The following is a 17,428-nucleotide window of genomic DNA, read 5'->3' on the forward strand; positions in this document are numbered from 1 at the left end:
ACCTATGCTGTGAAGATGAAATTATTGAACAAAAATTCAGGGCATCACTTCATGTGTTCTCAGCTTAACTTCCCAGCCTTCTCTCTCTTCTATCCCAGAAATTGTGCCCTGTGCCCTGTGCCCTGTGCCCTGACCCAGGCTTGCCCAAAGCTGGCTGGTCCTGAGAGGTATCTGAGAACTTTAAAAATAAACCATTGCCCAGGCCCCGCCTACACACGCTTGTTCCACATTCTTGGTCATGGACTCCTAAAAAGGTTTCTAGCTAACGTCAAGTACTAGTGGTAAAATTGTGTAATAGTTTTACATGATGTAACCATTAGGGGAAACTGGTCAAACTGGATTTCTCTTATTATTTCTTACAATTGTAAATCTACAATTATCTCAAAGTAAAAAAAATAAATAAATAAAATAAAAAATATTTTCCAATTGAGTATAATTCAATTCTGGTATTGAAAGATATGAAGGGTCAAAGGTATATATGTAATTATAGTTCACAAAACTCTTCTTGCTTGAATCCTTTTGTTCCTTTCCAGCTCAACTGCTTAGAAACCTTTCACATATCCTCTCTATCTTAAAATCTATAATATACATATTTATATTTTTACTGCCTCTCTTCCCCATATCTGGATTCATCAGATCAAGTTGTCCCCACGCCTCCTGCTGAGGGAAGATCTGTTGAGGGGTGTTTGTGAAGCATCTCTTAAGAACTACTTGACAGCCCCTGTGAAGGCAAAGAATATCTCTGTGTTTTATCTGTCCTGAGGCTTCTGTCTTTCCCCACTGAGCTCCTTTCTGTATCAAGAAGAACAACTTAGCTGGGGAGACTAAGGAGAGACTTGAGGAGAAAAGGTGAAGTAGATGGTTTCAAACGCTGCTGGCCTCACTGTCGGTGATGCGTCTGTGCCGGTAGTTCAGGCGCGGAATCGCGGGCGTTAGCCCTGGTGAGCAGTGCTGCTGGGAGGGCGGCTGCGAGTGCGCATGTCTCCCTACGTGTAGCCAGGTTCCTCATGAGCGGACGTCCAGAGCTGGGAAGGAAGGTAAGCGGCCCCTTTTCCATGCAAACAAGACTTTGTCCCATGTTTTTCTCAGGTAAATATGCAGCCTACAGTTTATGTCTTGAATCTGAGGGTTGGAAGAAGAAAAAAAGGAAATGGTTCACCTAAATTAGTAATCTAGGGGACTGGAATGGTTCCTTTACCGAAGATTATATGTGTGGACTATAGATTCTGTTTATCTATTTACAGGAAAAATCAGGATTTTTCTCTGTTTATGAGTTATCAACCATTATAAAGTTTTCATCTACTGACTTGATAAAATGTCTTTCTTCTCGTCATGGATCAAAGCTATTTTCATCATTTTCTTTGCATTTCTTCTTTGCTCTGGTGAGTAAATTTTCCAGCCCTGAGTTAAACAGACCCTAGACAATTCAGTAAACAACTGCTGTAAACCAATTTTATTGGGTTTGTAAAACTTAAACTGGTAAAGTGAAACTGAACATGTGACAAATGTCTTATTTTAAACTGCAGCAATGGCTGCTTTTCTTCATTTCCCACATTAGACAAGTGAATACAGAGTAGTGGGTTTGAATGAACAGTAGGTTTTATATTTTTGTTCACCTGTAACTCAAGAACTTTAAATTCTTCCTTTCAGGGGTCAATTCCATTGTTGTTATATGCAAAGTGTGAGGAGAAATGATTTCTTCTAGATCTGGTATTTCTTGACAATCGGATTTGCTGTTTGCCAGCTGATTCCTCTTTTTCAAGGCCTTCTGTAAGAAGGGAACTCATTGTTGACCTTGTCACTGTGTTACCTTCCTTAAAGCTTATGGTGGCTAAATAAATTTCAGAATTTATACAGTAAGGTTACCTTAGAACAAATAACTGATGAATGAAGTACTGATTAATTTCTTCATAATTAAGTTACTTCGAAAGCATTGTTTTCTTTGATGAGGATCTCAACTACAAAGATGAAAAGACAATGGTATCTCTAAAGCAAGGTGAAGGGAAGAGTTAAAAAATAATACAGGAAATTCCCTGGCAGTTCCAGTGGTTAGGACTCCCATGATACCACTGCACGAGGGGATGAGTTCAGTCACTGGTTGGAGAACTAAGATTCTGTATTCCTCAAGGCATGGCAAAAAAAAGAAAAAGGACATTACTTTTCACACTGTGCGATTACTCTGGGAATTAAAAAGTGGTTTTTGATTTTGTTCTGTTTTCTGAACTTGGTGTTTTGCTGTCAGATTTGCATTGTTAGTATAGGCAATTTTCGTTTCTGCTACTAAGATGTGTCACTTACTACCAGAGATTATGCCTGTTTTCATCCTGTATCATTTTTATCTCTTTTTTCCCAGAAGCTTTCCTCCGATATAAAGTAAAAATGGATAAGGTAAGATAACACTTAAGTCTTTAGGAAGTTAAAAATGATAAATTAATAACATTTTTAATGTTGTAAATTTTAACAACAAAATTGTGTGGTCTTTTTGTAAAGTATAATAAACATAAAAAATATTGACAATATTTTACATTTTAAGTGGGTAGTGGTTCTATTGAGGTTTGTTCTTAAACTTATATACAGAATATATTTATCCCATTTATATGTGTGGCATTTCATATTAGACTTGAACATTTCTTACTCTGTGTTATTTGATAAGTTTCATGTTTTTGTTTAATATTTTGCAGACTAACTGTATGTCATTCATGCTTTCACCACATACTTGTACTGGAGAACATGAGCCAGTCTGTGCAACCAATGGTCATACTTACCGTAATATATGTATTCTCTGCAGTGAAAAGATGTAAGAATATGACAGTAAATATTTCCTCTTCAAAAGTAATCAGGAAGTCATTTCAACAGAATAGGAAAATTCATAGTGCCAATAACCTAAACACAGCATATGTACAAAATAACTGTCGTAACCATACATAAAAGATGTCCTTTACACACCTGTACTTTTCCTTAAAGTTCTAATTTCTAAAAAGGAGTACTGCTTTAGAGCTCTCTACATAACCATGCAGAATTTTCTGAAAATCAATTATTATCTACTGCTGCTGCTGCTAAGTCGCTTCAGTCGTGTCCAACTCTGTGTGACCCCATAGACGGCAGCCCACCAGGCTGCCCCATCCCTGGGATTCTCCAGGCAAGAACACTGGAGTGGGTTGCCATTTCCTTCTCCAATGCATGAAAGTGAAAAGTGAAAGTGAAGTCGCTCAATCGTGTCCGACTCTTCGTGACCCCATGGACTGCAGCCTACCAGGCTCCTCCGTCTACTAACAGCAGACTAACGTATGGTAATTCAGAAGCCCTGAGGCTGCACAGTAAATATTGGTATTGCCATGACCAGATCTTCAGCGTCAGCAACTATTAACTGGCACAGGACGCTATGGCTGTAGTCTGAAATTAATCACCATGCACCATTCCTTCTAGAAAGGGATTCTTCTGATGGTCCCCTAAACCCCCAAGACAACCTTTCAAACCTTTCTCAGACTGCAGGGTAGTCTATGACACTTCTACCAAACTTTGTCGTCTCCTTCTCAAGGACCACAAACACATTCCCTAATCCCCCACTTTCTTGGGTACAGCAGATTCAAAGTACGAGCCAGAATCAGCATGCAGGAGTTTCTACAATAGCAGAAACTCAGGGCCAGGAACCAGATGCAGCCCAGTTCCTTACAGAACAGGAGCACAGCCACTCCATCCTGTCCCAAGTTCAGACTCCTTTTCATTAGGAAACACTTGATACACTTATCATGAAGTTTAAAATACTCTCTTGCTAATTTGTTTTTCTTTCTCTTTCTTTTCTCTATAGGCTTCTTCGTAAAAATTTTGAAGTTGCTCATTTTGGTGTTTGTTGAATTTTGATGAAGATATACACCCTTATAATTCTAATGTGATCTAATTTTGCAGTCAATTCTACAATTAGAATTTGATTTCTCTCAACTGGGTCCTTAAATTCACAGATGATCAGATATATCCTCTTATGGAACATGAGATGGAAAATAGAATTTCAAAGTTATTGCCAGTTCAAAGATTTTTTAATTTTAGGACTTTGATTCTCCATGTTTGGTTATTTAGTGACAGTTTGAAAAATATCTTAAATATATGTTTGATATCATAAAACTTAATACAACTTAAAATATTAAATATTTCATTCAAAAAAGTTAATGATTTAGTCTTTTTAAAAATCTTTCTTCTTTATAATAAAGGGAATATTGCTCATTAGGATATAGAAATACATTCACTTAGTTGTACAATCTTTTTTTTTTACAGATGCTTATAAAATAATTCTTCAGTAAACATGGTATATTGATACATGTGTTCTTTAATTTTTATTCAGTAAATTACATAAAAGCCTACTGAGAGCTTACAGTGAACCATGTCAGTTTGGATTCATGATCTCTGAAGAAGACGATTTAGCTTTGGAACCAGGGACCAAGCTTGTTCACTCAAGAGCTTTTGGGTAGCAGAGTTTTATTAAAGTATCGAAAGGGACAGAGAAACATTCTGACATAGACATCAGAAGAGGGTCAGAGAGTGCCCCCTACTCACAAGTCTTATCAAGGTCTTATATGCTTTTACCAGACCCACTCCCACAACAGACATCTTAAATTAACAAGATTCAGTTCAGTCGCTCAGTCATGTCCGACTCTTTGCGACCCCATGAACTGCAGCACTCCAGGTCTCCCTGTCCATCACCAACTCCCGGAGTTCACTCAAATTAATGTCCATCGAGTCGGTGATGCCATCCAGCCATCTTATCCTCTGTCAGCCCCTTCTCCTCCTGCCCCCAATCCCTCCCAGCATCAGAGTTTTTCCAATGAGTCAACTCTTTGCATGAGGTGGCCAAAGTACTGGAGTTTCAGCTTTAGCATCATTCCTTCCAAAGAACACCCAGGACTGATCTCCTTTGAAATGGACTGGTTGGATCTCCTTACAGTCCAAGGGACTATCAAGAGTCTTCTCCAGCACAATAGTTCAAAAGCATCAATTCTTCAACGCTCAGCTTTCTTCACAGTCCAACTCTCACATCCATACACGACTACTGGAAAAACCATAGCCTTGACTAGATGGACCTTTGTTGGCAAAGTAATGTCTCTGCTTTTGAACATGCTATCTAGGTTGGTCATAACTTTCCTTCCAAGGAATAAGCGTCTTTTAATTTCATGGCTGCAATCACCACCTGCAGTGATTTTGGAGCCCCCCAAAAATAAAGTCTGACACTGTTTCCACTGTTTCCCCATCTATTTCCCATGAAGTGATGGGACCAGATGCCATGATCTTCGTTCTCTGAATGTTGAGGTTTAAGCCAACTTTTTCACTCTCCTCTTTCACTTTCATCAAGAGGCTTTTTAGTTCTTCTTCACTTTCTGCCATAAGGGTGGTGTCATCTGCACATCTGAGGTTATTGATATTTCTCCCAGAAATCTTGATTTCAGCTTGTGCTTCTTCTAGTCCAGTGTTTCTCATGATGTACTCTGCATATAAGTTAAATAGGCAGGGTGACAATATACAGCTTTGACGTACTTCTTTTCCTATTTGGAACCAGTCTGTTGTTCCATGTCCAGTTCTAACTGTTGCTTCCTGACCTGCATACAGGTTTCTCAAGAGGGAGGTCAGGTGCTCTGGTATTCCCATCTCTTTCAGAATTTTCCAGTTTATTGTGATCCACACAGTCAAAGGCTTTGGCATAGTCAATAAAACAGAAATCAATGTTTTTCTGGAACTCTCTTGCTTTTTCCATGATCCAGAGGATGTTGGCAATTTGATCTCTGGTTCCTCTGCCTTTTCTAAAACCAGCTTGGACATCAGGAAGTTCATGGTTGACATATTGCTGAAGTCTGGCTTGGAGAATTTTGAGCATTACTTTACTAGCATGTGAGATGAATGCAATTGTGTGGTAGTTTGAGCATTCTTTGGCATTGCCTTTCTTTGGGATTGGAATGAAAACTGACCTTTTCCAGTCCTGTGGCCACTGCTGAGTTTTCCAAATTGGCTGACATACTGAGTGCAGCACTTTCACAGCATCATCTTTCAGGATTTGAAATAGCTCAACTGAAATTCCATCACCTCCTCTAGCTTTGTTCATAGTGATGCTTTCTAAGGCCCACTTAACTTCACATTCCAGGATGTCTGGCTCTAGGTGAGTGATCATACCATCGTGATTATCTTGATCATGAAGATCTTTTTTGTACAGTTCTTCTGTGTATTCTTGCCACGTCTTCTTAATATCTTCTGCTTCTGTTAGGTCCATACCATTTCTGTCCTTTATTGACCCACCTTTGCATGAAATGTTCCCTTGGTATCTCTAATTTTCTTGAAGAGATCTCTAGTCTTTCCCATTCTGTTGTTTTCCTCTATTTCTTTGCACTGATCACTGAGGAAGGCTTTCTTATCTCTTCTTGCTATTCTTTGGAACTCTGCATTCAGATGCTTATATCTTTCCTTTTCTCCTTTGCTTTTCACTTCCCTTCTTTTTACAGCTATTTGTAAGCCCTCCCCAGGCAGCCATTTTGCTTTTTTGCATTTCTTTTCCATGGGGATGGTCTTGATCCCTGTCTCCTGTACAATGTCACGAACCTACATCCATAGTTCATCAGGCATTCTATTAGATCTAGTGCCTTAAATCTATTTCTCACTTCCACTGTATAATCATAAGGGATTTGATTTAGGTCATACCTGAATGGTCGAGTGGTTTTCCCCGCTTTCTTCAATTTAAGTCTGAATATGGCAATAAGGAGTTCATGATCTGAGCCACAGTCAGGTCCTGGTCTTGTTTTTGCTGACTGTATAGAGCTTCTCCATCTTTGGCTGCAAAGAATATAATCAATCTGATTTTGGTGTTGACCATCTGGTGATGTCCATGTGGCTGCATGGGCACAGGAGGGCCAAGAGGAGCCACTCCACATTCAAGATCAGGAGGGGTGGCAGTGAGGAGATACCCCTCATCCAAGGTAAGGAGCAGCGGCTGCGCTTTGCTGGAGCAGCCTTGAAGAAATACCCTACGTCCAAGGTCAGAGAAACCCAAGTAAGACAGCAAGTGTTGTGAGAGGGCATCAGAGGGCAGACACACTGAAACCATAATCACAGAAAACTAGTCAATCTAATCACAGGGACCACAGCCTTGTCTAACTCAATGAAACTAAGCCATGCTCTATGGGGCCACCCAAGACTGGCGGGTCATGGTGGAGAGGTCTGACAGAATGTGGTCCACTGGAGAAGGGAATGGCAAACCACTTCAGTATTCTTGCCTTTAGAACCCCATGAACAGTATGAAAAGGCAAAATGATAGGATACTGAAAGAGGAACTGCCTAGGTACAAGTATTTTTGTGGACAAATGTTTTTCTGTTTCTTTTTCTCTTGAGTGAATAGCAGGAATGGAATGGATGATTCATATGTTAGGTGTATGCTGTATTTTTAAGAACCACTTTGTAAGAACCTGTTATCTAAAGTGTGTGCATGCGTGCTCAGTTGCTTCAGTCATGTCCGACTCTTTGCAACCCTATGGACTGTAGCCCACCAGGCTCCTCTATCCAGGGGATTCTGCAGGCAAGAATACTGGAGTGGGTTGCTGTGCCCTTCTCCAGGGGATCTTCCTGACCCAAGGACTGAATCCACATCTCCTGCGTCTTCTGCATTGCAGGTGGATTCTTTACCGCTGAGCCACCAGGGAGGCCCATTATCCAAAGTGGCTTCTTATAGTTCCACCAACAATGCATGACGTTACAGTTTCACCACATCCTTATGAACACTTTTTATTATTTTTCTGTTTTGATTATATTTATTGTGGCATTTATCATTTGTATAATTGTAAAACCACGTGGTGGTGGTTTAGTTGCTAAGTTGTTTACAACTCTTGCAACCCCATGGACTGTAGCCTACCAGGCTCCTCTGTCCAAGGAATTTCCCAGGCAGGAATACTGAAGTGGGTGGCCATTTCCTCCTGGCGGGGATCTTCCTGATCCAGGGATCGAAACCTGGTCTCCTGCATTGCAGGTAGATTCTTTACCAACTGAGCTACCAGGGAAGCCCCATGTAGTAAACGACAAATTAAAGCGGCATTGAAAATCAACTCTACCTCAGTTAAAAAAAAATAAAATTAATCAATTATTTAATTAAAACCATTTAAATCAGTTTATGAAATCTGTGTCATTAAGAAATAAAGGTCAAGTCTTAATAGAAAATAACATACCAAATACTAAACTCGGTTGTTTCTTAGCGATAGTTTCTTTCTTCACCCCTTCCTTTATTTAGTAATGAAGATATATTTACTGGGCTTCCCTGATGGCTCAGATGGTAAAGAATCCACTTGCAATGTAGGAGACTTGGGGTTCTGTCCTGGGTTGTGAAGATCCCCTGGAGAAGGCAGGGCAACCCACTCTAGTATTCTTGCCTGGAAAATTCCATGGACAGAAGAGCCTGGCAGGGTACAGTCCACGTGGTCACAAAGAGTCAGACACAACTGAGCGACTAACACACTTTCACACTATATATTTACTATCATCGGGGAAAACAACTTCAAAAAGCCAAAAAAGTATGCCCATGTGTTTTACTGCTAATATGACCAAAGTTCACCCAACTTAACATTTCCCAATAGTTATATTAGATACTGAAGTTTCTCCTCCAGTTTCCATAATAACAAGCAAGTAACCGTTCATTTAATTAGGCTCCAGGGAAGAACTGGGCCTCCCTGATACCTCAGTTGGTAAAAAAAATCCACCTGCAATGCAGGAGACCCTGGTTCAATTCCTAGGTTGGGAAGATCTGTTGGAGAAGGGATAGGCAACCCTCTCAAGTATTCTTGGGCTTCCCTGGTGGCTCAGCTGGTAAAGAATTCACCTGCAATGTGGGAGACCTTGGTCCAATCCTTGGTTTGGGAAAATCCCTTGGAGAAGAGAAAGGCTACCCACTCCAGTATTCTGGCCTGGAGAATTCCATGGACTGTATTGTCCATGGGTTCACAAAGAGTTGGATACGACTGAGCAAATTTCACTTTCAGGGAAGAACTAAAGACAATCTTGGGCACCCTCTTAAACCAGCAGGATATCAGGACACACAACCATTAATGCCATCTGCTATGGACTGAATGTCTGTGTCCTCCCCAAAAGGTATACTTTGAAATTCTAACTCTCAAGATGATGTTACAGTGAGGAGGGTATTTGAGAAGATGATTAGGGCATTAGAGGGCAGAGCCCTCATGACTAGAATTAGTGCTTCTTTATAAAAGAGACTCCAGAGAGCTAGCTTGCCCCTTCTGCCATGTAAGTTTATAATAAAAATGCTTTCAACCAAAACCAAATGCGCAATTATCTTGATCTTTGACTTCTCAGCCTCCAGAATTGTGAAAAATAAATGCTTGTTGTTTACAGACTACTCTATTCATAGTATTTATGTGTTATGTGACTTTCTTAATAATTATCTTTACATTCTAGAAATAAATTTCACTCAGCCATTTAAAAAATATATATTATTCTAATATTTTATTTAATAAAATATTTGATTACTATGCCAAAGTCATTAGTTCTGTAATATTAGTATTATGTTTAAGCTTAAGTGTTATAGTTGTTTCAGAAAAATAGGAAGATTTCCTTCATTATTCTCTGTCTGGAACTATTTTTATATCATTGGGCTTTTCTGATTTTTTCAATTTAGTAGAATTCTTTTTTGAAACAATTTGAGCTGAGTAATTTCACCGGCTCAATTGACATGAGTTTAATGAAACTCTGGGAGATAGTGAAGGACAGGGAAGCCTGGTGTGCTGCAGTCCATGGGGTCACAAAGAGGTGAACACAACTTAATGATGGAACAACAACTATTTTTTTTTCCATGGGATTTTTCATTAATGTTTATATCTTTTAATGGTCTCTTTAAGCTTTTCCTTACTCATCTGTTTTCCTAAAAGATGAATATACTTCTTTAAATGCAAATTTATTTGAAAAGTGGTATGTAATGTGGTCTTTATAATTTATACTAATTTCTTCTCTTTCAGTGGTTCTTCCCCCCTTGTATTTTCATATATTATCCACATTTGCTGTGTTTCTATTCTGTTTTTATTTTTCTTATTATCTTCCTAATATTAAAGGTTGAATTGGGTTTTTGTTCTTTTTCTAGCTTTATAAATTGAAGGTTTAATTCATTTTTTCATTTTCATAAACAGTATTATTCTTTGTCCACCTGACTAGTCATATACTGAGAGTGATGCCATATATGTTCCCATTATTAAGTTTCTATTCTTTTTTTCCTGTCCTCTCCATTGTTTCTCTTGAGCATACCTGCTTTCTCAGTTACTTATAACATTTAATGATATCTGGCTTTAACTCTGCTTTGTCATAAGTGGCAATACAGCCAATGCTTTCTAAGGACTTTTTTAATTCCTATATATCTTTGCTTTTCTCTTTATTCTCAGATGATGAATCACTTTGTTATGTAAGTATCTCTTAGATGCAGCATATAGTTGAATCTTACTTGAAAGCCATATTAAATTTTTGTTAAAAATTTTTAATTATTGAGTTAAGTCTATTTCCATAAATCAATATGACTAATACTAGTCTCAAAATGCAGTAAAATTTTGGTTAAAATTATTTTTATTATATTTCCTACTCATCTTTTTATTCATAATTTATTTTGCTTTTATGCTTTAAAATACTTTTAACGTTTAAGATATATCTTTTCTTCTAACAACTACCTTTATATTATACTTTCTTAGAAAATTTTCTGTTCCTTGATTTCTTATTTAACTGATTAGTATCTGATCTACAAGGTTTTCATGCTACCATTTATTCTCACTTTTTTCTAATGAACTCACTGTAGTCTTCTCTTTCCTTTCTCCTCTTTATGAAATTTATTATCTTTTTTGTCATAGCATGTAGCATAATGTTTTTACATAAAATTTTCACTTTATGTCAACCTTTTAGTATAAAATGTTTTAAAATACATTAAATGCTCATAATCAGCCCCTTACCAAACTTCTCCATTAGTCACTTGGTTGAATCAAGTCCATCCATTAGAAAACTGCTCGAGAAGGGCTCACAAATACAAGTAAAGCTTAAGTTATTTTGCACTTAAAGACCCTTTTTCTCTTGGCTTTACCCTAGAATAATATCTGAATTCTGGATTCCCTTATATTTCTTTGAGATTTTTGACAATGCTTTTCTATATTTATCTTGCTTTGCATGTTCCTATTGAGGTATTTGAAACACACAAGTATCTGTTTCCTGTCTTGTTAATTATTTGGACTTTTAGCCAGAAGGTCTTGAAAATTTTTCTTTATGGCACTTGGAAATTTATCTTTCATCTGAAAAGATGACTTGCTTTAAGGCAAGTATAGCCTTGTGCCTAGTTGAAATGACAAAATACTGCCTACAATATAAATGAATCTGATTTTCAGATATGTATTCAGATTTGCAATTTAGATAATGTCATATATCTTCCAACATGAGATGTTCTAAGCCTGTCTGTCTTTGACTTCTTTAGGGATAGGATCCATTTGTTGGCCCACATTCTTCCAGTTATACACAGGAAATATGATAACTAGCCTACGTCCAGTTTTGGCTTCTTTGATTTTCCAGATCATTGGAATTACCTGCCTACACTGAATAACATGGTCAGTTTTTATGCTTTTATTGTACCCCATAAATTTGACTCTTTGTCTTCAATTTCTAAAACACTTTCCTAAGCATCACAGATTTCAGAGTATTGGAGATGCTATCTTAATGATCATTTACTCCACTGTTTTCAAGCCAGCATTGTTTTAGAGACTTCTAAATTGAAGTAATAGGCTGGGTGTGAAGAGTTCCCTCTTCACCTCTTGAAACAAGCTCTTTCATCTTCTCTCTCTCTTCCTTGGTTCCACATAGTATTAAACTTGAAAAGGTAGGTTTTATGTTACCACATTTTGTAAATCACCTTTTACTCCAAAGTTTTCATTTTGCAGAATTCTTATGAATTAATTTAATAAGACAGCAATAACTTCTTCATATTGAGAACTTGAAAGAAATAGAGAGATACAACTATATTTTTAGATGGAAAAACTTAAAAGCACAAAAGACAGAAAATGTGCATCTATTAACTTGTTTGAGCAACTGTATTTTGACTAGTAATGGATAAATCTTATAACTAAACAAAATTGCTCTAAGGTGACACAAAAAATATGACAATTTCCTAGAGTTTTGATCATAGAAACAGCATGATTCTATGTAGGATTTACATTATTATAGAGTACATATCTATAAACACTTTAAAAACTTCATTTAAATATATAATTATCTGATAAAATAAGGTTAAAATGTAAAAGCCAAATAACAGTCTGATGTGCTTCTAGTACAGACAACTTCCAAGGCATCATGCCTGTATCTAATTATCACTACCCAAACTCTTCCTTTTCTTGCTTTAATTTTCTCACTCCTTTCTAGGCCACTTGCTTACAAAACTTGTTCATCTTAAAATCTGTAGCCACACATTACCTTTTCCCCTCCCCATATTTCTGGGTGTATTAGACCAAATTGTCCTCAAACTGTCTCCAACCTCGCATGAATGACTTTAAAACCTTTAGGTAGAACACAGAATGACTTTGTGTCTTATTTGCCCTAGGCCATCTGTTTTACCCCATCAAACTTCTCATAAATTAAAGAATGCAGTCTGATCTATGTGACCAAGGAGAAAAGGCAAACAAGATAATCAATCTCCAGTGCTGTTAATCTTTGTCTTCTCTACTTCCTTTGTGTAAGGTAGGTCATGTGGGAAATCTAGGGAGGTAGCCCTGGTGTATAGTATTCTTTCCAGAAATAATAGTCCCTATTTTCCTGAGGAAAACACTGAGATTCAAAAGTATGTTTTCTTTAAATGTAGCAACACTTTTTGTAGGCTTACCAAAGCACTGGAAGAGTAAGCAGCTCCTTTTAATGTGTGCATAAGGGACGTTCTACCTGCACTTTCTCTCACTTATTTAAGCCTTCTGTTCATATGCTGTGTTTTATTGATCTTAGGGTTGGGTAAGAAAAAGAGATTTGTTGGCCTTAACTACAGTTCTAGGTGGTTGAAACAGTACCTCTGCAAGTAGTGAACTTTAGAAAAGTGGATCCAGATTCTGTCCACTGGAAATATGTAGTACATTCACATCTATTTCTCTGCTCTGTCAGCTGAAAGACTCTAGAAACAATGATACTCCTATAACAAAGAGCGTACCTAACACTTAGATTTTCGTTTCTAATCATATTCTCTAATAAAAGGAAGTAGAAGTCCTTGGAGAAATGACTGATTTTAGGAGCAGGGCAGTGAATAAACAAGTTGAGCCTAGGGCATCTTGTGGTGCCAGAAAGTAAGGAAGTGCTCAGATAACAAAACAATGATGCTATGTCAGAGACCTTGTTGCCAAATGAAAGAGATCCCAATAGCCAAAGCTGGGGGGACAAAAAGTGTGCTTATGAGGAAAAACATACATTTTAGGGTAGAGACAGTGTCCAAATAAACAATATGAGTTCAAATAGATTTTTTGGAATAATATCTATGGAATGAGTGCAAGTTGCTTGAGGCAAATGATCTTATCTGCTTTGCCTACCACTCTATCCTTACTGTTTTTATCACCTAGGCCAATATATAATAGGCATTTAATTGTATACACTGAATTTTTAAAAAGAGATTTAATGCAGACACTAACAAATATTAGTTCTTGCCCATCTACACCTAAAGCAAGAAAAAAAAAAAATACTGCACAGCTTAATGGTAGAATTTTTAGAAGTACTGGAAACATTTTGGTCACACTGTTTTGAACTGCCTACCTTAAGGACAGGGTAGATGAATAGAAGGATACCAATATGTCTGTGTTTCATTTATGTATACATTCATTGAACAACCTCAATAACTAATCTTGCTAATAACTGTCTTCCCAATACCAGATGTCTCACAGAATATCTATTTCGATACCACACTTAATCCGATAAAAACACACATACTATGTTCTAAAGTTCCTTGATCACGAGGTTTATGCAGTAGGTTTGTTAATCCACTGTAATTTAGTGACCCTTTCCTGGAAATTCTAATCTACTTTAATGGTGTGATCCCAGGAATCTATCATGTAAAAGCACCCATAATATTCTTGTGACTGTGTGTATTTGAAATACACTTCCATATGTGAAATCTTTTTTTGTGTTAAGCATCTTCCTGGCTTCCATTTCAAAAATGAAAACTAAGAACATTCTCTAATACCATACAGAAAAATAAACTCAAAATGGATCAAAGACCTAAACATAAGGTCAGACACTTTTAAACTCTTAGAGGAAAACATAGGCAGAACACTCTGACATAAATCACAGCAATATCTTTTTGGATCCACCTCCTAGTGTAATGAAAACAAAGACAAAATAAACAAATGGAGCCTAATTAAACTTAAAAGTTTCTGCACAGCAAAGGAAACCATAAACAAAATGAAAAGACAACCCACAGAATAAGAGAAAATGTCTGCAAACAAAGCAACCAACAAGGGATTAATCTCCAAAATAAACAAACAGCTCATGCAGCTCTATGTAAAAAAATAAGTCCAATCAAAAAACAGGCAGAAGATCTAAACAGACATTTCTCCAAAGAAGACATACAGAAGGCCAAAAAGCGCATGAAAAAGATGCTCAATATCACTAATTGTCAGAGAAATGCAAAGCAAAACTACAATGAGGTATCACCTCACACTGGTCAGAATGGCTATCATCAAAAAATCTAAAGACAATAAATGCTGGAGAGGGTGTGGAGAAAAAGGAATGCTCCTACACTGTTGGTGGGAATATAAATTGGTACAACCACTATGGAGAACAGTATGGAGGGTCCCTAAAAAACTAAACATAGAACTACCATATGATTGAACAATCCCTCTCCTGGGAATATATCTGGAGAAAACCACAATTTGAAAAGCTATATGTACCCCAATGTTTACTGCAGCACTGCTGACAACAGCCAAGACATGGAGGCAACCTAAATAACCACTGACAGAATGGATATAGAAGATGTGGTGTTTATATATATAATGGAATATTAGTCGCAGAAAAGAATGAAATAACGCCATTTGCAACAACATGGATAAACCAAGAGATTATTATACTAAGTGAAGCCAGACAGAGAATGACAAATATCATATCATTCATATATGAAACATAACTTTAAAAAATGATACAAATTAAGTTATTTACAACCCATACAATATTGTAAAGCAATTAGCCTCTAATTAAAATAAATAAATTTAATCTAAAATAGAAAGAGACTTACAAATATTGAAAACAGTATAATGAGCAAATCTAAGTAGACCCTCCACTTTCTCTAAAGAGAAAACTTTGCATTCAGCTTTAACACACTGGTTTTTATCAAAACAAACTCTTTCTCTGAAAATTAGACTTAAAAATACATATTATCTGATCAGATCAGTCGTCCAGTCATGTCCGACTCTCTGCGACCCCATGAATCACAGCACGCCAGGCCTCCCTGTCCATCACCAACTCCTGGAGTTCACTCAGACTCATGTCCATCAAGTCAGTGATGCCATCCAGCCATCTCATCTTCTGTCGTCCCCTTCTCCTCTTGCCCCCAATCCCTCCCAACATCAGAGTCTTTTCCAATGAGTCAACTCTTCGCATGAGGTGGCCAAAGTACTGGAGTTTCAGCTTTAGCATCATTATTACATAAAATTATATAATATACACACATATGTGTGTATGTATAATTTCTGATATTATCTGAAAATGACCAAAGAAGCCAGAATCCTACATAACGGAGGAATATATTGAAATCACTCTGGCATTCTATGTGACTTTCATCCTTGAGATACTAGCCTGTATGTAACAGGCAAGGGGTCTAGAGACTGAGAAGATGAGTGGGAATTTGACAACTGCAGAGAAAGGGGAATTATATAATAACAAAAAATAATTCAAAGTTACAAAGGGATGATGAAAGATATGAATTACTTTTATCCCATTGTAAGTTAAGACTACCTGCCACAGTTTCTCTTTCAAAACCAGCAAGAGCTGAAATTCTGAAATACCCTACAGTGATACACATGATATGACCACCAATGGCCATTCTAACTTCTACTACTATTCTCAGTTCACTCCAGTTCAGTCGCTCAGTCATGTCCGACTCTTTGGGACCCCATGGACTGCAGCACGCCAGGCCTCCCTGTCCATCACCAAATCCCGGAGTTTACCCAAACTCATGTCCATTGAGTCGGTGATGCCATCCAACCATCTTATCCTCTGTCATCCCCTTCTCCTCCTGCATTCAGTTTCCCAGTATCGGGTCTTTTCAAATGAGTAAATTCTTTTCATCAGGTGGCCAAAGTACTGGAGTTTCAGCTTCAACATCACCCTTCAAATGAATATTCAGGACTGATCTCCGTTAGGATGGACTGGTTGGATCTCCTTGCAGTGCAAGGGATTCTTAAGAGTCTTCTTCAACACCACAGTTCAAAAGCATCAATTCTTCAGCACTCACCTTTCTTTATAGTCCAACTCTCACATCCACACATGACTACTGGAAAAACAATAGCCTTGATTAGATGGACCTTTGTTGGCAAAGTAATGTCTCTGCTTTTTAATATGATGTCTAGGTTGGTCAGAACTTTTCTTCTAAGAAGCAACTGTCTTTTACTTTCATGGCTGCAGTCATCATCTGCAGTGATTCTGGAGCCCAAGAAAATAAAGTCTGTTACTATTTCCACTGTTTCCCCATTTATTTACCATGAAGTGATGGGACCAGATGCCATGATCTTAGTTTTCTGAATGGTGAGCTTTAAGCCAACTTCTTCACTCTCCTCTTTTACTTTCATCAAGAAGCTCTGTAGTTCTTCTTCACTTTCTGCCATAAGGGTGGTGTCATCTGCATATCTGAGGTTATTGATATTTCTCCCAGAAATCTTGATTCCAATTTGTGTTTCATGCAGCCCAGCATTTTCATGATGTACTCTGCATATAAGTGAAATATGCAGGATGACAATATACAGGCTTGATGTATTCCTTTCCCTATTTGGAACCAGTCTGTTGTTCCATGTCCAGTTCTAACTGTTGCTTCGTAATCTGCATATGGATTTCTCAAAAGGCAGGTCAGGTGGTCTGGTATTCCCATCTCTTTCAGAATTTTCCATAGTTTATTGTGATCCACACAGTCAAAGGCTTTGGCATAGTCAATAAAGCAGAAGTAGATGTTTTTCTGGAACTCTCTTGCTTTTTCAATAATCCAACAAATGTGGGCAATTTGATCTCTGGTTCCTCTGCCTTTTCTAATTCCAACTTGAACATCTGGAAGTTCACGGTTCATGTACTGCTGAAGCCTGACTTGGAGAATTTTGAGCATTACTTTACTAGTGTGGGAGATGACTGCAATTGTGCAATAGTTTGAGCATTCTTTGGCATTGCCTTTTTTGGGGACTGGAATGAAAACTGACCTTTTCCAGTCCTG

At 37.6% G+C, this 17,428-nt stretch overlaps 2 protein-coding genes across 4 annotated transcripts in view; both read left to right on the forward strand.

Annotated features, from left to right (window-relative positions):
* The first annotated feature begins 655 nt into the window (after positions 1–655).
* SPINK14 (serine peptidase inhibitor Kazal type 14 (putative)) lies at positions 656–4,226 on the forward strand. 2 transcript variants are annotated; one of them, XM_061423932.1, is made up of 5 exons: positions 656–1,089; positions 1,245–1,382; positions 2,357–2,388; positions 2,682–2,797; positions 3,809–4,226. In XM_061423932.1, exons 2-5 carry the CDS (start codon positions 1,316–1,318, stop codon positions 3,852–3,854), a joined length of 261 nt encoding a protein of 86 aa, XP_061279916.1. In that variant the 5' UTR covers positions 656–1,089; positions 1,245–1,315; the 3' UTR covers positions 3,855–4,226. The 2 variants fall into 2 exon arrangements, with proteins under 2 accessions (XP_061279916.1, XP_061279914.1); XM_061423930.1 differs by having other exon boundaries at positions 658–1,089; positions 2,354–2,388; positions 3,809–4,223.
* A 7,295-nt stretch (positions 4,227–11,521) lies between these two features.
* LOC133251450 (ovomucoid-like) overlaps positions 11,522–17,428 on the forward strand; it is a 30,308-nt gene continuing 24,401 nt past the window's right edge. The window contains exons 1-2 of one of the 2 annotated variants that reach the window (XM_061423934.1): positions 11,522–11,600; positions 12,587–12,723. The gene's annotated coding sequence lies outside the window, so the exon portion shown is untranslated. Of the gene's footprint in view, positions 11,601–12,566; positions 12,724–17,428 lie in introns of those variants that run through there. The other variant, XM_061423933.1, reaches the window with a different exon arrangement.

Source organism: Bos javanicus, chromosome 7, assembly GCF_032452875.1.
Source record: "Bos javanicus breed banteng chromosome 7, ARS-OSU_banteng_1.0, whole genome shotgun sequence".
Taxonomy (NCBI): Eukaryota; Metazoa; Chordata; class Mammalia; order Artiodactyla; family Bovidae; genus Bos; species Bos javanicus.